The sequence below is a fragment of the Panthera tigris genome, chromosome C1 (genome assembly GCF_018350195.1).
Source record: "Panthera tigris isolate Pti1 chromosome C1, P.tigris_Pti1_mat1.1, whole genome shotgun sequence".
In the NCBI taxonomy this organism is placed as follows: Eukaryota; Metazoa; Chordata; class Mammalia; order Carnivora; family Felidae; genus Panthera; species Panthera tigris.
The window spans coordinates 6,274,976-6,301,326 of NC_056667.1; the positions used below are offsets into that span (position 1 = coordinate 6,274,976).

At 51.2% G+C, this 26,351-nt stretch overlaps 1 protein-coding gene and 1 long non-coding RNA gene across 2 annotated transcripts; one reads left to right on the plus strand and one right to left on the minus strand.

The window, feature by feature from the left end:
• Nucleotides 1-1,519: 1,519 nt before the first annotated feature.
• On the minus strand, nucleotides 1,520-7,578 carry LOC122241132. The gene is made up of 3 exons (XR_006221117.1): nucleotides 7,492-7,578; nucleotides 3,734-3,901; nucleotides 1,520-1,752 (listed from the first exon to the last, which is right to left on the minus strand). It is a non-coding gene; the product is annotated as an uncharacterized LOC122241132 (long non-coding RNA).
• CA6 (carbonic anhydrase 6) lies at nucleotides 6,066-26,126 on the plus strand. Its single transcript, XM_042996238.1, is given in 9 exon segments — nucleotides 6,066-6,187; nucleotides 8,072-8,251; nucleotides 15,781-15,795; nucleotides 15,798-15,928; nucleotides 16,849-16,941; nucleotides 20,329-20,398; nucleotides 22,495-22,652; nucleotides 23,569-23,692; nucleotides 25,756-26,126. Coding segments are annotated over 9 exon segments (951 nt in total). The 5' UTR covers nucleotides 6,066-6,108; the 3' UTR covers nucleotides 25,857-26,126.
• The last annotated feature ends 225 nt before the right edge of the window (nucleotides 26,127-26,351 follow it).

Sequence of the window (26,351 nt, forward strand, 5' to 3'; positions counted from 1 at the left end):
GCGCCCCTGTAAGAGAATCAGCGGATGTCGTTTTCGGCGCTGACTCCGTGGCAGTCTGTTACAGCAGCCGCAGGGAACTGATTCAGTCTACGTACATAACCACTCGCTTGGGCGTAAGGGGAGAGTCAGGCAGGACCAGTATAGATTTGGAATTACTTACTGACCGGTTTTGGGGCGGAGCTGAAAGACACATACCTGCCCTACAGAAGTAAAGTGGGGGTGGCGTACATGAAAAGGCTATAAGCGAGACTCTGACCTGCTCCAAGGAGTAGAGGGTCCAGCGAGCAGGTGCAAATGGGAGAGCCACTTCCAACAGCAGGTTCTACGGTGAGTTTACACAGACGGCGGCTCAGAATGTTGATGGCAAGCTGAGCTGTAAACGTTGTTAGGTATTTGGTTCCTATTTTGCTAATACCTAAACTAACAGTAGAGAGGGGAATTTCCACTCAGGTTTTGGTCTGGGTGTTATTTTATTATTATTATTATTATTATTATTTTGATGTGGGTTCCTGGAAGAAGGGTAGATATGATGGAGGAAAACGCCTGTTGGTAGACACCCTAAAGGGTAGACATTGAATTCTAGGGGAACGGATGAAATGGAAAATACCCTGTAAGATTGAATGTCTTTCTAGGGAGGCTGGTGAGAGAATGCATGGGCGTCCCTACTGAGTTGCGGGTGGATATGGCTGAATATTCTGCAAGAAGATTATTTAATATGACAATTTCGTTGTGTTCCTGCTTCACTCATATGGACATAGCTAAAAGTCAGAAAGGAAATAGAAACGTTTTGAGTAGTCAAAAACGATGTTTCAGGGGCGCCTGGCTGGCTCAGTCGGTAGAGCAAGTGACTCTTGATCTCTGGGTCATGAGTTCAAGCCCCACACGGGGTGAGGAGATGACTTCAAAAAAGAGTGACATAAAGGATACGCTACAAAAAATAGATGTTTCAGGGTTTGCATATCTTGGCTTTAGTACAGACGGTGGCTCCCGGCTCTCGGGTCTTCCCGTTCTTCTTGTGCATGTAATTAATTCTAAGATGTGCAGTCGTCTGATTTCTGGCCAGATCAAAAACAGTAAATGAGAAGCCAGGAGATGGGGGCAGGTAAACAGACAACCGTAAGAGGCGACAGCTGGCAGGCTATGTGAGCCGCGCTTCTTGCAAAAAATACACATATACACGTTGCCACCTCCAGATGCTCTTGCTGCCAAGCCCTGCTCCAGCCTCCCGGTCTCCACACTGTCCACCAACTACGGGGTTCGTTCCTGGCAGAGCAAGGGGCTTCTGCCTATTATAGCCTATTATAGCCCCAAGTCTCACTCCTGTCCAGGTTGGCCGTGCCCTGGCCTCGTGAATGTTAACAACTAGAATGTCACTCAGGAACATCGGTGTACGTTGCTTTCATAATTACGCTCGCTAACTTCCCCCCTCAATATCTAAGAAGGCCAGAAATATAACAGTTAGGGGCTGTGTCATGTAGGGAGAAGAGTCTCATACAGTTATAGGCCCAGTGGGCTTTAATATATTACAACGCAGGATAATTGATTTTCATATTAGTGAGCCTCAGTCATTAGGAAAAACTTAATTACATTTGGCTTGATCTGAGACGGCAGGCATGAGTGCGATACGTTTCGGAAGTTTTAATCCAAAATGGACGAAACGTGCTGGTACTTAGGCCGGATTGAGCCTTTAGCTATCCAGAAAGTTCACTTGTCCAGAATGATTCGTTCTGCGGGATTCCAGAGCTGGAACTCCTGAATGAAATAAAATGATGGCCCGTCTGTGCTACCACAGGCAGAGCATGCATATTCTTGTGTGGCCTGATCCATTCTTCCATGCTACCCTTAGGCAGAACTGAGCATTGGCTCACCTGGGCTGACCACCCCTCCCTGCTCACCTGGGCTGATCACCTCTTCCTGCTCACCTGGGCTGACCACCCCTCCCTGCTCACCTGGGCTGACCACCCCTCCCTGCTCACCTGGGCTGATCACCTCTTCCTGCTCACCTGGGCTGACCACCCCTCCCTGCTCACCTGGGCTGACCACCCTTCCCTGCTCACCTGGGCTGATCACCTCTTCCTGCTCACCTGGGCTGACCACCCCTCCCTGCTCACCTGGGCTGATCACCTCTTCCTGCTCACCTGGGCTGACCATCCCTCCCTGCTCACCTGGGCTGACCACCTCTCCCCGCTCACCAGGGCTGACCACCCCCCTCCCCCCCCCCCCCCCCCCCCCCCCCCCCCCCCCCGCTCACCGGGGCTGACCACCCCGCCCTGGTCACCTGGGCTGATCACCCCTCCCTGCTCACCTGGGCTGACCACCTCTCCCTGCTCACCTGGGCTGATCACCTCTTCCTGCTCACCTGGGCTGACCACCCCTCCCTGCTCACCTGGGCTGATCACCTCTTCCTGCTCACCTGGGCTGACCACCTCTTCCTGCTCACCTGGGCTGACCATCCCTCCCTGCTCACCTGGGCTGACCACCTCTCCCTGCTCACCTGGGCTGATCACCCCTCCCCGCTCACCGGGGCTGACCACCCCGCCCTGGTCACCTGGGCTGACCACCCCTCCCTGCTCACCTGGGCTGACGACCTCTCCCTGCTCACCTGGGCTGACGACCTCTCCCTGCTCACCTGGGCTGACCACCAACCGCCCCCCCCCCCCCTCACCTGGGCTGACCACCCCGCCCTGCTCACCTGGGCTGACCACCACCCCCCCCCTCACCGGGGCTGACCACCCCGCCCTGCTCACCTGGGCTGACCACCACCCCCCCCCTCACCGGGGCTGACCACCCCGCCCTGCTCACCTGGGCTGATCACCCCTCCCTGCTCACCTGGGCTGACGACCTCTCCCTGCTCACCTGGGCTGACCACCAACCGCCCCCCCCCCACCCCCGCTCACCTGGGCTGACCACCTCTCCCTCCTCACCTGGGCTGACCACCCCCCCCCCCCCGCTCACCGGGGCTGACCACCCCGCCCTGCTCACCTGGGCTGACCACCCCCCCCCCCCCTCACCGGGGCTGACCACCCCGCCCTGGTCACCTGGGCTGATCACCCCTCCCTGCTCACCTGGGCTGACCACCTCTCCCTGCTCACCTGGGCTGATCACCCCTCCCTGCTCACCTGGGCTGACCACCCCGCCCTGCTCACCTGGACTGACCACCCTGCCCTGCTCCCCTGGGCTGACCACCCCTCCCTGCTCACCTGGGCTGATCACCCCTCCCTGCTCACCTGGGCTGACCACCTCTCCCTGCTCACCTGGGCTGACCACCACCCCTCCCCCCCCCCCCCCCCCCCCCCCCCCCGCTCACCTGGGCTGACCACCCCTCCCTGCTCACCTGTGCTGACCACCCCTTCGTGCTCACCTGGGCTGACCACCCCGCCCTGCTCACCTGGGCTGACCACTCCTCCCTGCTCACCTGGGCTGATCACCCCTCCCTGCTCACCTGGGCTGACCACCCTGCCCTGCTCACCTGGGCTGATCACCGCCCCCCCACCTGGGCTGACCACCCCGCCCTGCTCACCTGGGCTGACCACCCCTCCCTGCCCACCTGGGCTGATCACCCCTCCCTGCTCACCTGGACTGACCACCCTGCCCTGTTCACCTGGGCTGATCACCGCCCCCCCACCTGGGCTGACCACCCCTCCCTGCTCACCTGGGCTGACCACCCCTCCCTGCTCACCTGGGTTGGTGGTACTTCCCTGTTTACTTGGGCTGATAGCACTTCCTTGCTCACCTGGGCTGACCACACGTCCTTGCCTCTTCTTTGCCTCCGTGGGTCTCCGTCATGGAGCTGTGGTGGCACCGAGAAAGAACAAAGCTCCTTTCTCATTTTTGACATGATGTTGCGATGAAAATGGCACACCTGTCAACTCATCTCAGACCAGCCACTCAAACCAAAGGCCTAGAAAAACAGGAGTTTAGAATAAGATACAGCCTGGATGAGCCGGAGACGCAGTTGGATGAAGGCAGAAGCAAGTTCAGGGTCGAATGCGACACACGAAAAACGCAAATTAAAATGACAACAAACCCAAACAAAACCCAAAACAAGCAACAGGCTTTGCAAATACCAGAAGGCGGAAACGCATGTTCAAAGTCAATGGAAAATTTCATGGTTGAAGAAGACAGTGAGTTAGAGAGTAGGCAACAGAAGGGACCCTGTCTGTCTGTCGACTTTGCCATCGCAGTGGGCTGCACAGGAGAGGGAGGGACCCTCTTTCCGCAGCAACGCGCCCTCGTTAGCAGGCGGGTCCTGGCCGGTGCGATCACCGTGTTGACACAATCACTCACTCTGACCACCTGTTGTCCACGTTAGCCACCTGCACAGATTCCCGGCCCGCCCGGCTCTTGCCCGAGCCAATCGGAGAAACCAGGGCAGGGATGCAGGTCTGATGGGTGAGTGTGGTGTGCGCTCCGCGGTGAGGTTGCTGTGGTTGCAGACTGGCAGAGGTGGCTATGCGCTTACCACGAGGACTCTGTGGGGCAACAAAAGCGCCTGGGCCCCCTGGGCCTTCCTAAGCGCTAAGCGACAGGGGAACCCGCGGGAAATGGAGCTGCGGGTAAGAACAGACACTCCCCAGTTTCCCAGCACCGGCTGTGGACACCCGCTCCTTTCTCTGAGCGGTCCCCGTCTCCTCACACGGCCCCGGGCCCCTTCCTCCCTCCCCCCCTCCGCAGGTCGCCCCTACCCCTCACTCAGCACCCCTCCCCCCTGCCTCCCCCGCTCTGGCTGCGCACCCCCCAGCTGCCGTGACCTCTCCGACTCCCTCTGTGCTCCCTCTTGCCCAGAGCCCTGCTTCAGTTTCCCAAGAAAAACACTCAGAGCCTCGGTTTGTGATCTTCAGCGGCTACCCTTGCGGTCTTTGGCCCAGGTGGGGTCTCATGGGACCTACGAGGTGGCCCTCTCGACGGGGCCAGACGCGACTCACTTTGTGGCGACTGGAGCGTGGGTTTCCAACCTCTGAAAATATGCAAGAAAGTTCCATGAAGTTGGGGCGGGGGGCTGAGTCCTTCACTTTTACTTCCGGGTCCCTCTCTGGCAGGCCGGCCGGCCATCCTACGTCACTTTCTTCATATATGGAGGGGTCTGGTAGACAAGGTAACCAGGCCTAATTCCCGCTGCCACACTGCCGTCTGGCATCCCCGGCCCCCAGGGACAAGGGCGCGGAATGCTTTTGTGGGGGGCTGGGGGTGGGGTTGGCTCTCCTCTGCAGAACAGGACGGACCCTTGTACCTGGCCAGCAAGCGGGGACGCTGCCTGCCCCGTGCGTGGGAAACGCTGGCCTGTCAGCAGGTGTAAACTCAGAAGTTTCTCCCTCAGCCAGTTTCAAGGACGGTTTGCCCAAGTGGACACTTGGAGGGGTCAGGCGCTGGGCCGATCCAACACGCGTGGGTGTGACCGAGCACACTGCAGCCCTCAGGACAAGTGCTCCCCACGGAGACACACGGACGCCCGGGCTAGCGCGAAGGCCCGAAGGCACACACGGGGACGTGGCCTACGGGTGATCCGAGCGCGAGCAGGAGGGCACAAGGGGCCTCCGGGTAGGACTCTCAGGTCCACGTCCAAACATGGAGGGGCTGGCGGGGCCTCCAAGGTCTGCAGCAGCGGCGGCCTGTGTCGACCACCGAGGAAGGGCAGGAAATACCAGGCGGAATCCGGCCGGGCTTTCCCGGCCCTGGGGATGGCCCTCACCCGTTCCCAGAGCCCCGCGTGCCAGGAGCAAGGGCACAGGAAGTGCCATTGTCCCGGGAAATCCTCCCCATCCTGCTTCCCTCTGCCTTGGGCCTTTTCCCTCTCCTGTGGTGGCTCATCCACAAAGGGCGCACTGTGTGGCCCTTCAAGTGAGTTGTCATAAGCTAGGGCATTGAACAACCAAAGCCGTGGGCTAACCGCTCGTGGTGATGACGCCAGCGGGGATCGGGCAAGGTCAGGCCACACCACCTGGCCCAGTCAACCAAGTCACAAGGGCCATTGTGGGAAGGCGTTATTGTTTTAGTGGGTGCAGCGGAGGTAGGTCAATCAACCAGACTCGGTAAATTGTTATTGACAGTTTCTGAGTGTTTAAAAGAAGAGCGTCCCCTGCATCAGCCTGATTCCAGACCTGCGGCTCCATGGCGGCCTTCCTACCCCTGCTGGCTCTGCTCTTCCTGGGGGCCCGGGCCCAGCATGGCTCCCAGTGGACCTACTCAGGTAAGCCTGCGCCTCGGGGGCTGTGCGCTTCCTCGCTACCCTCACCTTGCTGGGGTTGCCCTTCAAGGCTATGGAGAGCACTCTGAACCCAGAACCCCCGATTAGGACAAGAGGAATTCGCTCTCCCTTCCCGGACCCCCACATCGTCTGCAGGTGCTTTGCCTTAGAACCTTTTCCGGCCACAGCGCTGGTTGGAGAGCCCTCTGACTGCAAAGCCCTTTGCTCTCTCCGTCTCTGCATGTGGAAAATGAAGTTGTGAGGGCTCCCTGCGGCCTCACAGAGGGTGTGCGGGTTTGCGAGAGCTTTCTTCGTGGGGAGCTCGTGGTAGGAGGTTCACCCAGAACATCTCCACTGTGCACAGCCCCCAGGCTGCTGCCTCCCAGTTGCCGTGGGCCTGCTGAGACCCAAATCTGCACATCTGGACACGAAACGTTCCTCCCACGGGGCACTGAGGAGAGCTCCTGCCCGTGCCCCCCCTTTTCTGCACTGCACCGAGGGATGGGGCTCTGGACGGCCTTCAGGGTCGCTGGCGGACCCACTCTGCACACGGTGCCCCCAGCTTCAGGCACAGGGGGAAGCATACATTCGAGGTGGATGTATGTCTGTTAAGTCAAGGGGAACAGAATTAGGGACGTCATGGGAGGCTCAGAAAGTCCAGCTTCAGAGGGCAGAGCGACCCCCTCTGACCAACCGCCCCGCTCTGGGGCAGAGAAGTCCCCGGGCTCCTTGGTACTCGGGGTGGTTCAGAAGGACAAGCAAGGGGGAGAATTCCAACAGGCAGGTCTTGTCCTTCCCAGTCTCAGCCCAGCCTCTGAGACTGGGGGCCTTCTGGAAAGCCATCAGGGGCCCAGGAGCGCTTGGGGTAGCTACTTCAAATGCTCAGAAAGCCACAACACTGCTAGGGACAAGGGCCCCAAAGCCTTTTGATTCATGTGGTGGGGGAGGGGGGCTGTGCCGGGGACCTCTGGCCGTGATCTTGGCATCCTGCCTCTAGGAAAGAATTGCTTAAATATTGGTTTATAGTATTAAATAAAGAGCAGAGAAATAAAAACCTGACTTTCCTGTATATTGCAAAACCAAGAGGCTGGGAGCGGCCCCTGATGCAAACGGCTTCCTTAAAACAAGCCACGCCCCCGCCCCCTGCAGCCACCGGGTAAGGTCGGGAGAGAGCCTGGATTCCCAACTGCAAGTGGGCGGGTATGAGCAGGACCCACGGGGACCCCCCCCTCCCCTGGCAATGACTAGCTTTCTTCCTTCTCTCCCCTAGAATTATTACCCACCTCAAAAAAGATACATTTCCTTACTTTGATTTTTTTTTTTTTTCCACCTCATCACTTTGGTCGTCTTTGAACCTGATGCTTTCTTTCCCTTCCTGCCCTGAATCCGTAGAGGTCTTTACCATCCTGGGACCCAATGACAGGGGTTGGAGCGGGTAAACGGGTGGGCGGTCCTGCAGTGGGGGGAGGGAACTGCACTATTGTTGGGGGAGGGGAAGGAAAACTGTGCCATTGGGAGCAAATGGAGAGAGGACCCCTAAAGTAACACAGCAATGCCAAGCCCAGGGAGACTTCCAGAGCATTTATTAGTGTATTCCCATTCCAGGGGGGAACTAAAGCTATATAATAAAGACTTTCATTGTTTTTCTAAGCCCTGACTCTCTTCTCGGGGCCAATGACTGAAACAGGGGAGGAGTTCAAAGCCCCCCAGATAGCAGGCCCCCCAGAGACGACTTTGACGATGCCCCTCTTCCCTCCTTCTGGAGGCCAGGCTCTGCTTTCTAGAAGGCAGACCTCTGGCCTTGATCCTGGCCTCTTGATGGGCGGACCCTGCTGTGAACTGAGCCCCTCAAAGAGCTGTGACCCCTTTGGCTCTCTCCTGTCGCAGAGGGGCCACTGGACCAAACACAGTGGTCGAAGGAGTACCCCAGCTGCGGGGGGAGGAGACAGTCACCCATCGACCTGCAGAGGAGAAACGTTCAGTACAACCCCTCCCTGAAGGCTCTGAACCTGACAGGCTACAAGTCCCAGGGGGGCCAGTTCCCCATGACCAACAACGGCCACACAGGTAAGGGGCAGGTGGCTGGCTGCGGTCCACGGGCGCTGGGCAGAGGGAGCAGGTGCCAGATGATAGGGTGGCCCACGCGGAGATGTAGCACAGGCTGGGAGCTGGGGCCACGGTGGGGCCGGGGGGGGGGGGCGGGGGCTCTCCCCAAGCTGCACAGCAGGGCCTCTGTCTTTTGCCTCAGCTCCTGGCTGGCTCCTTCCTTCTGCATTAGCCTCTCCCCAAGCTCACTCTGGCCCAGCCAGCGAGAACTCCAGCCGATGGAGACAGTGCTGCTGAGGCCACTGACCCGCCTGCGTGTTCTGTTGATCTGTGCGCTGGTCTGATTTTCCATATTTCCTGTATTGAGTCTGATGGGCCCAAAATGTCTGACAATTGGGCCAGTCAGTATTTCTCAGAGGTTTAAAAAGGAAGAAGCTTGGGGCGCACCAGGGTGGCTCAGTCGGTTAAGCGTCTGACTTTGGCTCAGCTCGTGATCTCACAGTTCATGGGTTCGAGCCCCATGTCGGGCCCTGTGCTGACAGCTCGGAGCCTCGAGCCTGCTTCGGATTCTGTGTCTCCCTCTCTTTCTGTCCCACCCCTGCTCACACTCTGTCTCTTTCTGTCTCTCAAAAGTGAATAAACATTAAAAAAGATTTTGTTTAATAAAAAGAAGAAGGTTTTGTATTCTATTCCCTTCCAGGAAGGGGGTGGAGGTCAGACAGGAAAAGTCTGGCCTGAGTCTTGGGGACCCCCACTTCAGAAGCCTGGACTGGACAGCTGTAAAACCCATTGCTTTCTGTTTACTGAACACCCTGTTTTGATTTTCCAAGGGGGCCCATCTCCTCTGAGCCTGCCACCCCCCACAGAGGGCATCGTTTGGGGTGGAGGCCAGAGGCCTTGGGAGGCCGAAGGACTTAAGGTTATGCAGTCTCTGGTGGCTGAGCCAGACCCAGACCCTGGAAGCCTGGCCCCTCCCCACATCCTCCTCGGACACCTCCCCTTCACCTTCCCCCCGGGCTGGGCCAATTTACTGCCCACCCGCTTAGGTGCGTGGGTCACAGGACTTATATCTCCTGTTTGCACAATTGAGAAGATAAACCAGCTGCCCTTGATGAGACTGGTGAACACAGGAGAACACAGGTCTGTGAAAGGCCTCAGGTACACGTGGCCTGGATCACTGAACTCCACAAATAATTCACGAAAGCCTCATTTTATCATTAATGACAAGCTCCTGCTTCCAGAGTTAGCTCTGAAGCTTCCAGCAGGTTGGCCACCAGGAGCTTCGGCTGCTCTCTTTGCCCTCGATGAAGAGGGGACACAGGTGGCAGCTGAAGGCAGGGGAGAAGCTTGGTTGACCCACCAGGATAGCCAGCCAGGGGTATCGCGGGATCGAGCGCCCCCGCTGGTACCTGGGCTGTTCCTGCTACATGCCTGGTGTGCAGGGCTCTGTGCTGGGGATCCGGGAGAGGGGAGGTGTTAGAAGACCCCGGCTTCCCAGGGCCTTGCGGTGACTGGTGGCTTCCTCCTCCCGGTTTGGAGAGGGCCCTGGGCCTTCCTCCGATGGACTGCGCCGGGCTTTCTGGAAGCTGGAGGCCTGTAGGGTCCCCAAGCTACCCGACATCATATCAAAGGTATGGGAGCGCACTCACAGCTCACATCACTTAGATTTTTTTTAACGTATTTTGAAAGATTTTCAGAACTCTTTACAATTGCTTATACATTTTCAGCAAGCTCCAAGCTTCAAGAATTCTACGGAAGGAAAAAAAACCCTAATCGACAAATTTTCAAATTTAATAACATTTGATGAATAAGTTTAACAGTAAAGGTGGTATGATATACTTAAACAGTTATTAATTTGGGGCGCCTCAGTCGGTTAAAGCGTCCGGCTGTGGCTCAGGTCGTGATCTCACGGTTCGTGGGTTCGAGCCCCGTATCGGGCTCTGTGCTGACAGCACAGAGTCTACAGCCTAGAGCCTGCTTCAAATTCTGTGTCTCCCTCTCTCTCTGCTCCCCCCACCCCCTGCTCATGCTCTGTCTCTTTCTGTCTCTCAAAAATAAATAAACATTATAAGAAAATTTATTAATTTTGATTTTGTAGGGTTCTTTTTATATCTTGGACCTAAGATATAAAATATAATATCTTAATATAAATATATATATATTGTATGTATGATATATGTATTACGTATAACATGTTATATATAATATAAATAATATTTATATAATTTATAAAATATAAATTATTTACATTATAATATAAATATAAATGTCCTGATCTGAGGTTTATCTTCTATATTTATATAGAATTATATTTGTAAGTAAATTATTATATCTAGATTATATTTATACTACAAATAATACAAATAATAATTGCTATAAATAATAATAAAAATATAATGATAATAATGATAAATAATTATAATAATGATGATATAATAATGATAAATAATAATGACATAAATAAAAATATATTTATATATACATATTTTTTATAGACTTCATTTATTTTAGGGCAGTTTTAAGTTCATAGCAAAATTAAGTGGAAAGTACAGGGATTTCTCATGTATCCCCTGCCCCTACATAATTGTCTCCCCCATTACCAATATCACTCACCAGAATGGGGCATTTTTTTCCCCAAGGATAAACTGACCTTGACACATCACAATCGCCAGCAGTCCATAACCTACCTTAGGGGTCACTCTTGGTGTTATACATTCTATGGGGTTGAACAAATGTAGGATGACATGTATTCCTTATGATAGTATGATGCAGTGTTTTCATGGCCCTAATTACCTTCTGTGCTCTGCCTGCTCCTCTCTCCCCCCGCTGCCGCCCTTGACAACCCCTGATCCTCTTACTGTCTCTACAGTTTCGATTTTTCTAGAATGTCATATGGTTGGAATCCTACAGTGTGTAGCCTTTTCAGATTGGCTTCTTTCACTTAGCAATGCGGTTCCTCCGTGTCTTTTCATGACTGGATCGATAGCTCATTGTTTTTTTTTTTTTAACCATTGAGTAATGTCCCATTGTCTGGATGGACATCTTGGCATCTTTCAAGTTTCAGCAATTATTATGAGCAAAGCTGCTATAAACATCTATGTGCAGATGCATGGACATAAGTTTTAACTCCATTGGGGAAATACCAAGGAGCATGAGTACTGGACTGTATGGTAAGAATGGGTTTAGCTTTGCAAGAAACTGCCAAGCAGTCTTCCCAAGTGGCTGCACCGTGTTGCATTGAGTGAGTGAGCAATGACTTCCTGTTTCTCCACATCCTACCAGCATTTGGTGGTGTCGGTGTTCTGGCTTATGGCGGTTCTAACAGGCGTACAGAGGTACCCCATTGTTGTTCATTTGTGTTTCCTTGATGACGTACAAGGTGGAGTTTCTCTTCACAGGACTTAGTTGCCATCTGTATATGTTTGGTGACGTGTCTATTAAGGTCTCTGGCCCATTTTTTATCAGGTTTTTTGTTTTTAATTTAATTTAATTATTTTATTTTATTTTATTTTATTTTATTTTATTTTATTTTATTGTTTTAGAGAGAGAATCTTAAGCAGGTTCCATACCCAGGAACACGGGGCTCGATCTCATTCACAGAATAGAAGTTTTGGATTTTAATGGAGTCCAGCTTATCGATTATTTATCTCATGGATCCTGTCTTTGGTGTCGCCTCGAAAAAGGCATCACCACCCCCATGGTCATCTAGGTTTTCTCCTGTGTTATCGTCTAGGAATTTTATAGTTTTGCATTTTACATGTAGATCTGTGGCCCATTTTGAGTTAACTTTGGTGATGGGTGGAAGGCCTGTGTGTAAATTCATTTCTTTGCCCGTGGATGTCCAGTATTTCCGGCACCATTTAACGAAGAGACTCCACTCTATTGTCTTTGATCCTTTGCTAGAGATCAGTTGAGTATATTTATGTGGGTCTATTGCGGGCCTCTCTATTCTATTCCATTGATCTATTTGTCTATTCTTTTGCTAATACTACCTTGTATTGATTATTGGTCCTCCAGCATTGGTCTTCTTCGACATTGAGTTGGCTATTCTGGGTCTCCTGCCTTTCCATGCAAACTTTAGAATCAGTTTGTTGAGAGCCACAAAATAACTTGCTGGAAATTTGACTGCATCGAATCCATAGATCACGTTGAGAAGAGCTGACACCTTGACAACGTCAAATGTTTCTACGCAGGAATATAGACTATCTCTCCCTTTATTTATTCTTTGATTTCTTTCATCAGAATTTTTGTAGATTTCATATAGAGATCTTGCACACACTTTGCTAGATTTATATGTAATTTAATGTTGGGGAGTGCTAACATAATTGGTATTGTGCTTTTAATTTCAAATTCTACTCTGTATTTACATTTTTTAGAAGTTCATTTATTTATTCAAGTAATCTCTACACCCAACACGGGACTCGAGCTCATGACCCTGAGATCAAGAGTCGCACACTCTTCCAACTGAGGCAGCCAGGCCTATATTTACATTCTTATGTACCTCATCTTTTATTATTAGAGTCAACAGTCATAAAATTATATGCCAGTAAAAAGAAATTGAAAACACGCTTGGCTATGGAAACAACCTTAAATTGCTACAAAAGTTTCTAAAGCTCATTCTTACTTTCTTTTTTTTTTTTTTTTAACGTTTATTTTTTTATTTTTGAGACAGAGAGAGACAGAGCATGAACGGGGGAGGGTCAGAGAGAGGGAGACACAGAATCGGAAGCAGGCTCCAGGCTCTGAGCCATCAGCCCAGAGCCCGACGCGGGGCTCGAACTCACAGACCATGAGATCGTGACCTGAGCTGAAGTCGGAGGCTTAACCGACTGAGCCACCCAGGCGCCCCTCATTCTCACTTTCTTTAGTCGTGAACTAGCTACAGTTGGAGGACCAGTACTCACTGATTAATATATGTATCTACTTATCTTTATCTCTATTTTTTAGCCCCCCAAATATATATTCCTAGGCTCAAGAAAAGCTTACAGGCCTGAGGCACTGGGCCTCTAGTCTTCAGTGGGAAAAGCAACACTGTCCTCTTCATAGGTACTACCAGTCACTCTGTTTGGTAGGCTCCTTCAGGGGAGGATGATCTCTCATTCTTCCTTCTAGCTCAGTACGTGGCACAGAGCCTGACGTAGATCAGATGCTCCTGAGGGGAAAAGACTTCCGTGCGAAAGGACAAATCCCCAAGTTGGCGCCCATGAGTGACGCACGGTTCTCAGTAGGTTCTGACTTCCTAAGGCTGCGGGGAGCAGGGCTGGTTTCGTCGTTGGAAAACAAAAACAAAAACCCCTTTCATTTTGAAATAGTTTGAGACTAGAAACATTGCAGAAATAGTACAGAGTTCCCATATCCCCTTCTCCCACTTCTCCTAATATTTAAAAAAATGTTTGTTTATTTAGTGAGAGAGAGGGAATGCATGTGAGCAGGGGAGGGGCAGAGAGGGAGAGAGAGAATCCCAAGCAGGCTCCACGCCGTCAGCTCAGAGCCCAAGTTGGGGCTCGAACCCACAAACCATGAGATCATGCCCTGAGCCTAGATCAAGAGTCAGCTACTTAACTGGCTGGGCCACACAGGTGTCCCCCCACTTCCCTTGATATTAACATCCTAGAAACTTACTACCTTGAAACGACATGATTAACTATTTAGATGGACCCATGTGAATTTCATCCCATTCTCATCGATGTCCTCTTTCTGGCCCAAGACCTAATCCAGGATGTCACATTCTACGTGGCCGTCATATGTCCTTAGTCTCCTCCAACTGGGGTCGGTTCCTCAGTGTTTCTTTGACCTTTGTGGCCTTGACCCTTGGCTGTCCTTTCTTGAGCACAGAAAATGCTCAGATCACATGGCTTTCCTGGCGCGGTAAGAACCTGGTTGAATTAGTTTCCAGTAAAGAAGAACAACTTTTGCTAAAAGTTACATCGATTTTCAGAATCTGGAAAGTTCAGCGAGTTGATTTTTGGGGACACAGGCATTTGGTCTCACCTTTTCAAAGGTGCAGGGACATGCTCTGAGTTGCTGCCATTTTCTGATCCAGCCTGTGTGATCCTGTTGATAAAACCTGAGGAGCAAAACACTCTGCGAGGAATCGTGTTTTGGGGAAACATACGTGTCGGGAACTTTGGTATTGCTCACATGGGGCTAACTGGCCAATTGGAAAGCTCTGGCCTGGTCGTCTGCTTTCCAATCTCTCAGCAGATGACTTTGTACGTCTTCTTTTGTTTTATTTATTTATTTTGAAAATATTTTTTAAGAGTTTCTTTATTTTGAGAGAGAGAGAGAGCTTGAGCACGAGTGGGGGAGGGGCAGAGAGAGAGGAAGAGAGAGGGAGAATCGTAAGCAGGCTCCACTCCGTCAGCATGGAGCTCGAACTCACGAACCATGAGATCATGACCTGAGCCGAAGTCAGACACTTAACCGTCTGAGCCACCCAGGCGCCCCTGTACATCTTCTTTTAAAGGCTCTTCTGTTTTTTTTCTTTTCACACGAGGATTGATTTGGAGGCAGGCCACATTTTAAGCACTAAATACAAAGTACCTGCTCTGCCCAAGGGCATGTGAAAATCTTTGGGGCCAGATTCCAGCTTTACAGCATGTGAACTTAATCACAGCTCCCTGCTGCTTTCGGCAATTTGGAAGGAAAGAAGGGGACATTTGACAGACATCAAACACCTAATCTTTCCTCTTTTTAAAAAAAATTTTTTTTTTGAGAAAGAGAGAGACAGAGCAGGAGTGGGGAAGGGGCAGAGAGAGAGGGAGACAGAATCCGAAGCAGGCTCCAGGCTTCCAGCTGTCAGCACAGAGCCCGACGCGGGGCTCGAACTCACAAACCTTGAGACCATGACCTGAGCCAAAGTCGGAGGCCCAACCCACTGAGCCACCCAGGTGCCCCAGATTTTCTTTTCTTTTTAAAGTGTATTTATTTTGAGAGAGACAGAGAGAACATGAGCGGGAGAGGGCAGAGCGAGAGGGAAAGAGAATCCCAAGCAGGCTCCGTGCCATCAGTCAGTGCAGAGACCCATGTGGGACTTGAACTCATGAACTGTGAGACCATGACCTGAGCCGAAACCAAGAATCAGATGCTCAACCGACTGGGCCACCCAGGCGCCCCCAGGATGAGGATTTTAAGCACCTCAGCCCAGCCTCACAATAGCATTCTGGGTAGTAAAAGGCATGAAACTAGTCTCAAGAGGCCCCCCCTTCCTATACCTACACTGTGGGGAAATTCCAAGATGGTCTAGAAGTGGAGAGTGGAATTCTGGTTTCTGTGCCCACTGGCCACGTTTATTCAGGGCCTCCCCCCTTCCCCGGGTTGACAAGCTGGCCCTGCCCCTGACCTCTGGCTCTAGGTAAGAAGGTGTGTGCCTTCCCGATCTCCCATCCTGCCCTGTGTGCCAGCTGCCTCCTCCCCGTGGGTGACCCCGCTCACGGCGTTCTAAGCCAGCAGAGTACTGGCTTGCCCCGTGAGTAGGCAGGTGGCCAGGGGAGCTCCCTGACCGGCGCATCCCCCTCTCCACCACTTGCGGCCTTCACTTTCTCCCCCAGTGCAGATCAGCCTGCCCCCACCATGCGCATGACGGCCGCCGATGGCACCGAGTACATAGCCAAGCAGATGCACTTTCACTGGGGTGGCGAGTCCTCAGAGATCAGCGGCTCCGAGCACACCATCGATGGGATCAGATATGTGGCCGAGGTACTGTGAGGACCCGGGCCGGGCCCTCTTTCCCTCAAACCCCACCGTCGCTTTCCTTAGCCAAAAAAACTGTGTCCTGGTGACAGTCAAGTCACTATAAGGTTGACTTTATTTTTCATTCATTTGTAACTATTCACTGATGCTGTTCTGTGTCAGCGGTTCAGGCAGGGTCCCCGGCTCACGGAACCTACAGCAGGGTAGAGGTTTACAGCCCACAGGATGGGGCCAGCCTTCTTTGGTTTTAGCCCAATTTTTTTCTTCCTTTTTTTTTTTAATGTTTTTTTTGTGGGATGTGATCTTTAAATTTTATTGATTGATTGATTGCATAAGCTGGGGAGAGGGGCAGAGGAAGAGAGAGAGAGAGAGGGAGGGAGGGAGGATCCCAAGTAGGCTCCATACTCATCATGGAGCTGGACACAAGGCTCAGTCCCATGACCTTGGGATCATGATCTGAGCTGAAATCAAGAATCGGACTCTCAACCCACTGAGCACCCAGGTGCCCACGTTTCAGCCGAATTTCTAGAGTTTCAGGGCTCTCTCTCTTGTGTAGATTTGTCCTGAGGATGATGACAGGTTTACAGTGTCCTCCAGGGCAAGGTGATTCATGCCCTCTCTCAAGAGAACCCACACGAGCCCTTTGGACGTTACCAGCTTGTCTGCTTGGAGGGAGGTGGGGTCAGGGAAATGCCCTTGAGTTGCCCTTGAATTGATCTCCCCAGATCCCACTCATGCTCTTTCCATTCTTGGAGAACTTTCTGGTCTTGGTAGATCTCATACCCCGATGGGGGAAAGTCAGAGTTGTTCATGTGGGACAGGTTGAGGCCTCGGGTGGAGCATCTTTCTTTTCGCTCCTCCCTGAAAACCTGAGGCATTTGAAGTCTGCACAAACTGCCCTTGACTTAGCCTTTTTTTTCTCACAGGTTCATATCGTTCACTACAATTCTAAATACAAGAGCTACGATATAGCCCAGAGCGCACCGGATGGCTTAGCTGTGCTGGCAGCCCTCATCAAGGTAGGCTGAAACTACACGTGTGAAGTCATTGATTGGTGTCCAAAGTATTAAATGTAGACAAAGCGTCTTCCTTCCAGCCCCTCCTCATCTATTTCTAAGCTCATCACTCTTGGAAGCACTGATTCAATGAACATCTACCCTTTTCCAGCCCTTGCTTATAGTCAGTGTTCCTTTTGTGTCACCAATCTTGGGGACCTTGGATAAGTCAGACAAATGACTTAAAAGACCTAGGATCACAGCACAGTTGACTAGACATAAACTGGTCTGATGGCAAGAGGAAACCAGCAACCTGCCAGATAAAGGCAATACCTCTGCTTTTCTCAGAATGTCTGGAGGTCACGACTTGTGGCTAGGTGGCAAGAAGTGGTCAGTGAATTCAATTTCCACCCAAACAAGTATTAAGTTGGATGAAATTGTCAAAAACAACCATATCCCTACTCTGGAAGTGGACCAAAGGAAAACAACAAATTGAGGCATTTTTTCTGTGAAAAATGGCTAGAATTTTGAGTAAGAACACTGGGGCCATTCCTATCCCCACCCTCCAGCTTGGTCAGAAAGGTAGGTTTGGTTTTTTTATATAATTTTTTTAATGTTTACTTAGTTTTGAGAGAGAGACAGAGTGTGAGTTGGGGAGGAGCAGAGAGAGAGGGAGACACAGAATCTGAAGCAGACTCCAGGCTCTGAGCTGTCAGCACAGAGCCCGATGCGGGGCTCGAACCACGAACCATGAGATCATGACCTGAGCTGAAGTCGGATGCTTACCGACTGAGCCACCCAGGTGCCCCGGTCAGAAAGGTAGTTTTATTGGGGCAGGCTGGACAGGAGAACCAGCAGCTTCACTGCCTGGGGGTGAGGGACTCACTTGACTTGGAGTAGAGTTGAAAACCCATGCCCCAGGGCATTATCAGTAAAAGCAGCAAGCTTGATAGAAAAGACAGAAAACAGAGGGAAATTTGCAGCTCTGGCAGTCTGAGGGTGTAGTCCTAGTTGGGGTGAGTGGTAAGTGACAGACTAATCAGAAATTTAATGGGAGATCCTGGAAATGAGAGAGCCACAGAAGGCTGTGTAAGCTTCCCAAGATGGCCTGAGAGAAAGTAAAGACTGAAGCTGACCTGATGACTGGCTGAACTTTGAATGTGCTTCTCAAATCTCACACAGATCCATCAGCAGAGGGTGCAAATCTTCTGGGCCCGAGGGGTTTGAGCACAACCTCTGCTACAATCGTGGACTGACCACAAAGCTATGCCGATGCTAGGTGGTCCCTAGAGACCCCAAGGAATCCAGGCTAAATATAAAATTTAAGAACTGAGCAGAAGTGACGCCTGGCTGGCTGAGTTCATACAGCATGCGAGTCTTGACCTCAGGTTCATGAGTTCAAGCCCTGAATTGGGTTCTATGCTGGGCATGAAGCCTACTTTAAAAAAAAAAGGGGGTGTCTGGGTGGCTCAGTTGGTAAAGGGTCTGACTCTTGGTTTCGGCTCAGGTCATGTTCTCACGGTTTTGTGAGTTCCAGCCCTGTATTGGGCTCTGTGGACAGTGCAGAGGAGGGAATCTCTCTTTCTCTCTGCCCCTCCCCTACTCATGCTGTCTCTGTCTCTCTCAAAATAAATAAACAAGCTTAAACATTTTTTTAAAAAAAGGAAACAAGTCATTGGAAGGCCATGGAATGACTGTCAACCAGGAATTGTATACCCAGCTAAACATCCTTCAATAGTGAAGTGATACAGAGACATTCCCAGGTAAAGAAAAACTGAGATAATTCTGAAGGAGTATTACAGAAAATCCTTCTGGCTGAAAGAAAATGACATCAGACAGTAACTCAAATCCACAAAAAGAAATGAAGAATGCTGGAAATGGTAAATATGTAGGCAAATATAAAAGACTATATACATGTATTTTTGTCTTGTCTTTAAAAAATTTCTTTTAGGAGCACTTTGGTGGCTTAGTCGGTTAAACATCTGACTCTTAATTTCAGCTCAGGTCGTGATCTCACGGTTCGTGGGTTCAAGCCCTGCATCAGGCTCTGTGCTGACAGTACGGAGCCTGCTTGGAATTCTCTCCCTCTCTCCCCCCCCCCTCTCTACCCTCCCCCTGCAACTCATGCTGTCTCTGTCTCTCTCAAAATAAATAAACTTAAAAAAATTAAAAATTAAAAAAAATGATTGTTTAAAGCAATCATTATACTACTTATTGTTGGGTTTATGATATATATGGATGTAATGTCAATGACAAAAATGGGAGAAATGGTGGGAAAGAAATAGAGCTATCTTGGAGCAAAGTTGCTATATTTTACTGGAATTTAGTATTAACCTGACACAGGCTGTGATAAGTTAGGCTGTATATTGTACAGTAGTTTCCCCATCCTTGACTTCGCTTTCTGAGGTTTTAGTTACTCATGGTCAAGTGCAGCCCAGAAGTGGATGTTACTCCTTCTGATGTATCATCAGAGGGTCAACAGTAGCCTCCTGCTATGTCACCCTGCCTATGTCATTCACCTCTTTCACCTCGTCACGTAGGATTTTATCATGTCACATCATCACAAGAAGAGTGAGTGCAGGTACTAAGATATTTTGAGAGAAAAAGACTACATTACAGGGGAAGAAGAATCGATCAACACCACTGACTGAAGAGAACCATTGAAAATTCACCTTTTTCACCAGAAGCAATTTTTCTGACTTCTTTTTATAGATTTTTAAAGTTGATTTATTTATTATTTTGAGGCATGGGCAGAGAGAGAGGGAGAGAGAAAGAATCCCGAGCAGGCTCTGAGCTCTCAGGGCAGAGCCCGACTCAGGGCTCAATCTCACAAACTGTGAGATCATGACCTGAGCCGAGATCAAGGGTCGGATGCTTAACTGACTGAGCCACCCAGGTGCCCCAGCAACTTTTCTGACTTCTAAAAAGTCAACACCCATACAAAAAAAATAGCGACCTGGCAGTGGGCAGAATCGGAGCAGCTTTCCCGTGGACAGATGACTGTCCTCGGCTCAGTCACAAGTCTTGAGGATGAAGAAGGCAGCACATGAGACCAAATCCTGTTCACCACAGTGAACCCTCCTGAGGTTGACCCTGCCCAGAGTCACTGGGGGTATCGTTACCCCCATTTCCTGAGGGCCTCACCCATCACCACCGAGAAGCTCTTTCTCTGGAAGTTGCCAAAATCCTTCAGCCTGTGTCCCTGGAAGAGACTAGCGAGCCCAGGCAGTTGGTGGCAAAGAGCAGCCAGATTATCTGTCCCAACACAAGTGGGCACATGGATGAGCTGCCTCCTCCTTGCCCTTGAGGCTTGTCCAACCCGCAGGGCCACCGAACGGCTGGGTGGGCGGAGACCGTACCAGATGGAGGTCCCTTCTCCCTTAGATCTACCACTCTGTGCTTCTCCCACAGGTCGAGGATTACGGTGAAAACACGTACTACAGCACCTTCATTTCTCAGTTGAACAACATCAGGTATCCAGGTGAGGAAAGTCAACAGCGGCCGTGAGGGCACAAGGTGGGGACAGGGTGATACCGGCAGAGAGGGTGGCGCGCGGGTCTTGCCAGGGAAGCGGCCCCTCCCTGGGCAAGGTCCCTCGTCCCAGCAATTCCCACCATTGGCTCAGGCTGTGAACACCTCCGAGAAGCCTCTGTTCATATGGTCTGCCTGTTGATTCCCGCCCTCGGAGGCTCCGGATGGCCAGGGTGCCACTCGCCAGGGATGTCTTCTCAGTGGCTCTCACCTCTGGCCCCGGCTGGTAGTGACGACCCTGGGCACTAGAGACAGGTCTTTCTTCGCTTCAGGCTGAGAGACACCTCAAGAGTGAAGTCCCTCCTTGTCAGGCCTGGACACACAGACACGCAGCACTGGTCTCCCTTTCCTCCGCCTCCAGAAGGCAGAATCCTTGTCCGAAGGGCCACCTACCCCTAAAACCTATGACCCGAGCTGCGACCACGTCAGCTCTGGTGCCTTGGTTCTGTGCTTCTGACTTTGACCACGTCTCCCAGACTCCAGCTCCCTGACTTCAGTCCTGACCTCCTGACCCCCAATCCACAGGTCTCCCGTTTGCCCTCCTGTCACCCCTCGTGCCTTTGATCCCTCTTTGCCCGGCTGAGATCCCACCACGGCCAGGATGCTGACAGGCCCCGCATCCTGGCCCTTCCACCCCTCCACCCCTCCACGGGCTCACCTGGCAAAGCTCCAGACAAGTCCCGCCTACTCAGAGCCTGTAGCCAAGTGGCTGGATGCAGCTGGACAGACACACAGACATCCGACCGCTGCCATTTTTATTCGTGGCTGCAAAGATGAACATGTACTAACGTGACAGTCAGACACTCACCTTCTTCTTTTTTAGGGTTTATTGTTTTTGAGAGAGAGGGGTGGGGAGGGGCAGAGAGAGAGGGAAAGAGAGAATCCCAAGCAGGTTCTGCACTGTCAGTGCAGAGCCCGATGTGGGGCTCGAGCTCACAAACCATGAGATCGTGACCTGAGCTGAAACCAAGAGTCGGATGCTTAACTGACTGAGCCACCCAGGCGCCCGTATGTTTAATTTTTAAAGTATTGTTTTCCATAGCAGCTGCACCATGGTTCTGGAATTCTTGACTAACTTGAATATATTATGGTTATGAAACCAAATCTACGTGCTAGAGCCCTTTAGAAGGTTGTATCTCGAAGTCTTTCCAATAAGACTAAAATTTAGAATTCTTTCGCTTATTCACGGGGTTGTGCACTGCTAGACTCTGAGGTCTTGGTTTAATGAGCCTATTTATGTATATATAAAAACTAAACTCTTTGCCATTAAAAAAATGCAAAATGGAAAGTGAAGACAATGTTAAGCTCAGGGGCTCAGTGTCATTGACACGAACGGAAGAGGGATTCTCTAGATGCTGTGAGGGGTATGGATGCTGGGGAGTCTTCAGACACCCTGCTGAAGCCCCTCTCCCCACTGAAGCCACACCCCAACTGTGGCTGAGCTTGGTTCTCAGATTGTGTGGCAGGATGAGCTCAGCACCGGCGCCCAACGCGGGGCTCGAACCCACGAACCGTGAGATCATGACCTGAGACAAAGTCGGACGCTCGGCCGACTGAGCCACCCAGGCGCCCCTCTATCCACCCATTTCTAAGAGAGCCCAAACCAAGAAATCTTGAGAGTTCTTACTCAGAAACCCCTAGCAGTCGTGATTAATTTCTTTCCTTTATCATAAAGCGTATCCTCTGCTCAGCAGTGGTGATGGCAGTTCACACTCATCGGGACTTGCCTACGTGAGAGTTCGAAGGCCCCCTTGACCCTCACAGCAATCCGACTGAACATCCCCTTTCCACAGATGAGGGAGCAGCTTTTGAGGAGTCAACGCCCACTGGTGCCACTCATCCGGGAGGAGGCATCTGAGTGGGTCTCTCCCCAGAGTCTTTGCTCTTCCCTTCCAGGAAGCGAAACTGGGGGAATGTCTCCAACCATCAGTTTCTGTGTTCCGCTGAATCGGGGGATTCAGACACGGACAGGTCTGAGCCGGAGCCGTCGACCCCAGGGGTACCAGGGCCCCCTAACATTCCGTTGTCTTTTGTCCCCTCCATTAGGACAGAGCACAGTTCTGAGTGACCTTGACATTCGGGACATGCTCCCCGAGAACGTGCATCACTATTACAGCTACAAAGGGTCACTCACCACTCCTCCCTGTACTGAGAACGTCTACTGGTTTGTGCTGGCAAGTCCCATCATGTTCTCCAGGGCACAGGTAACGCATGGCATCACCCCAGCAAAGTCTCCCCTTTTGACTGCCTGGCTGACAGGCGCGCTCCCCTAAACCTCACCTAACGCCAACACCTGGGCTCCTACGGTGGTCTCCATGCACAGGGCTACTGTCCTCACCTGTCCCGCCGTGGGCGATCTCACTAGGGCTGTGGCGGAGATGGACAAGTTGAGGGGCCAGAGAGACCAAGGAGCCCCGGTTGAGGTGGCAAAAGGACGGGGACCGGACCCCAGGCAGAGGAGAAGAGCCGCATGGAGAAGGCAAATATTTACTGAGCGTTGCTCCTGCCGGGTACTGTTCTAGGCCCTTGATAGACAAACCCCCGTTTCCACGGGCTAACGGTCCAACTTCATAAATGGCTTTGTGCAAGGACAGCTTCACCGTTAGCTCGTCTCCATGCTCACACACATGCAACCGTTTGGGGAGAAGAGCTGTATCCACCACCTTCTGTTCCCCAGCATAGCGCGGGTGCATCGTAAATATTTGTTGGGTTAATTAAAGCTTTGCAGAGGCAGAGTTGGCGTTTCCTTCTGGGGTGATGTCCCTCCTCGGGAACAGATATTTCTTTTTCTTAGACTTTTCATTTCCCCAAACCAGGAAAAGGTGGGATACCCTCTTCAAGGATACCCACCCACAAAAATCTGTTTACTGCTTTCCCTCCTTTCGACTGGTGACCAAATAGTCCTTGAAAACAATGAAAAGAGATTGTTGGAAGAATGGATGGATGGATGGATGGAAGGATGAATGCTCTCCCTGCCACGTGGCAGGATTTGAGATCTTCTCACACCCACTTTATGAGGGTTATATAAATAAATCCAAGCTCTGGTTCCATTGCTAATTATACTCCTTTAAACTACCCGGTAGCTCTTCCCCTCCATAATCCACTTCATGTGGCCTACAGGGTTGGAAGCTAGAGAATTCCATATTGGATCACCAGAACAAGACCCTCCACAATATCTACCGCATGACCCAGCCCCTGAATAACAGAGTGGTGGAAACCAACTTCATGAATCTCCCCAATGAGCGTAAGATCAACTTTTGTTTATCGTCTGCAATTTTTTCAGTCCAGTTGTCTTCCTTCTCTGGGTGGACCCATCTCGTCTGGCAATAGTAGCGGACGGAGTGTCATCTAAAAGGCAGGAGGCTCCGATGGGCCAGTCTATGAAGGGCATGGCCAGACACAGTAGGAGGAGTAAGACGCTTAGCAACATCCAGACACTCCCATAAGAGCGTAGGCTCAAGGTAACCTTATTAAACACAACTCAAATTATTTCCCTCATACCTTTATCTTGGCCTGTTCCCAAGCCCATCCCCAACTCCCACACATTCCCCCAAGGTGGGGTTAACTCGGGCACGGATTGTTTACTACATTTTCTCGGGGATCACACCCCAGACACCAGGGTGCCGGAAGAAGGCATGATCAGTCCAGCCAACCTGGGACCCTCTAACCCACCGGGTCAGGCTTCTTGGCTCACCTCGTTACTGTGGTTGCAAGAATGCAAATATTCCGCAGTTTTCCCCGTCGCTATTTTGTCTGTTTCTCTGTAAAATGGTGCTGAACTATTCCCATTCCCTGAATTCATGGCCTTTGTAATCTATGTCTCCTAATGAATACTGAAACCTTTATATCCTTCGAATAGAATTGGTCTCCAATCAACATTGCCTACTCAGTATTACCCCAACTTTATTTTTAAGTTTATTTATTTATTTAGAAGAAGAGAGAGAGAGAGAGAGAGAGAGAGACAGAGCATGAGCAGGGAAAGGGCAGAGAGGGGGAGAGAGAGAATCCCAAGCAGGCTCCACACCTTCAGCGCAGAGCCGGACTCAGGGCCCGAACCCATGAACCATGAGATCATGACCTGAGCCGAAATCCAGAGTCGGACGCTTAACTGACTGGGCCACCCAGGCGCCCCACTATTACCCCAGCCTTATATGTATCTTTCAAAACTTGTAAATCTCCTTACACGCTCTCCCCTCCCACCAACAAAGGCCCCTTTTTGATTTTGTCTCCATCTTTCCTTACTGGTTCATTGATTGTTTTCTCTTGCACTGGTTTGCTCCTCCAACAATACTGACAGAGGAAGAACGACACCAGTTATAATGATATTTTCCCCCATATTATACTATATATGATACTAACGGCACCAATTCCTTTTTCCAAAGGGTGGCATCCTCCTTAGTAGGTCCAAATACCAGCAGCCTAGCCAAGGGGGGCATAGACCCACTCATCTAACTCCTTGTTCTAATTTTGCTGTGTTCCCATTTTCCCTAATAAAATGGTACGTGACTCTTGCAACGGGCACATGCAGATTGTATCGTTGCCCACATGCTACGTCTCACATATTCTTTCCACGAGCGGGGAGTGTCCTTCCAATGTACCCTCAGGAGGGAGCTCAGACGTTTTACATCCTCACCTCTCTGACCGAGATGCTGCCATTTGCCTATGTGTCCGCTGTGCCCACCCTTCTGAGACTGGCTATTTAGGATTATTACTTCAGCTCCCAGTAGATAGTAAGAAGGCTTCTTCCCCTGCCCCCGACCAAGAGACTTGAACAACAGCCCCCCTTTGCTGTTCAGAGAAGAGAACCGCTGTCACGCCCAGCAGTGGTCTCCAGTCAGCCCAGTTGTGTCACCCACCTGACACCTCGTAGTTGTATCTGATCTCACCCCGATGGGTTACTATGATCAACCCACCAATGAATAATGGCCCGACAAAGAAGGTCAGTTACAAAAACAAGATAATGGCCAATAGAGATGTCTCGAAATTCATTTACTAGAAAACACCTCTGTCCCCTTAGGGTAAGGGCTCCTGGGCATCACATGAGAAACCAAGGTCCATGAGTTAGAATCCCCTTCGACATATCACCCCTCAGATTCTGGCAGCTCACAAGCCTAAACTCAGACACAGTGAAGATTGCCAGAAGCCAATGGGGTGGGAACATGGAGGGCATTCTAAGGAACCAGACACCCTTCCCTAAGTGCACGTGTGGGGAATGGCATCTGGCTGTCCCATGTGCTGTTTTCACGAGGACTGCCAAAGGTTTGACCTTTTTTGTGTTAACTCTTCTTTTTATGGGATATATTCTAGGTTCTGAGTTCCAGCTTTACCTAACCAAGCTTGACAATAAGCTCGAAAACTTGAAGAGTCTTCTTGAAAAGAAGAAAGCGAAGGAACACCACCAAGAGTAGGGAGCTCGAAGTGTGCGGCGTGCAGGACGAGGCGAACTTCCACTGAGCCCACGACCCTGCCTGGCTCCGAGAAATTCCGTGTCCGGATCGCACCCTGCCCGAGGCACCTGTCGGGTTTCTGAGTAAGATGGGGGAAACCATCGTCCCCGAGCGGAGGTGACGTGAGTCAGACGACACCGAGGGGAACTGACTGGAATAGAAATGCGAAGGGATCGGGGCGCTAACCACCTTCCCACCAAAGCCTGCAGGTTTGTCTGCGTAAATTACGAAGCAGCCCAAACTTCCGTGTGGGACTTGGGTGTAATAAAATAACTTTGAGAATTTGTCATTTGAAAAGTTCTCTTTTCTATCCCTTTGTACCACGTCGAGTACCCCTCCCGTGCCCTCCCCGCAGGGACACGGGCGAAGGGACAGAGATCAAGGTAGGAGGGGTTCCGGGACCAGGATTGGGAAAAAGGAAAGAGAGTCTTACCCTGGGGACTGTGATGTGTGAGC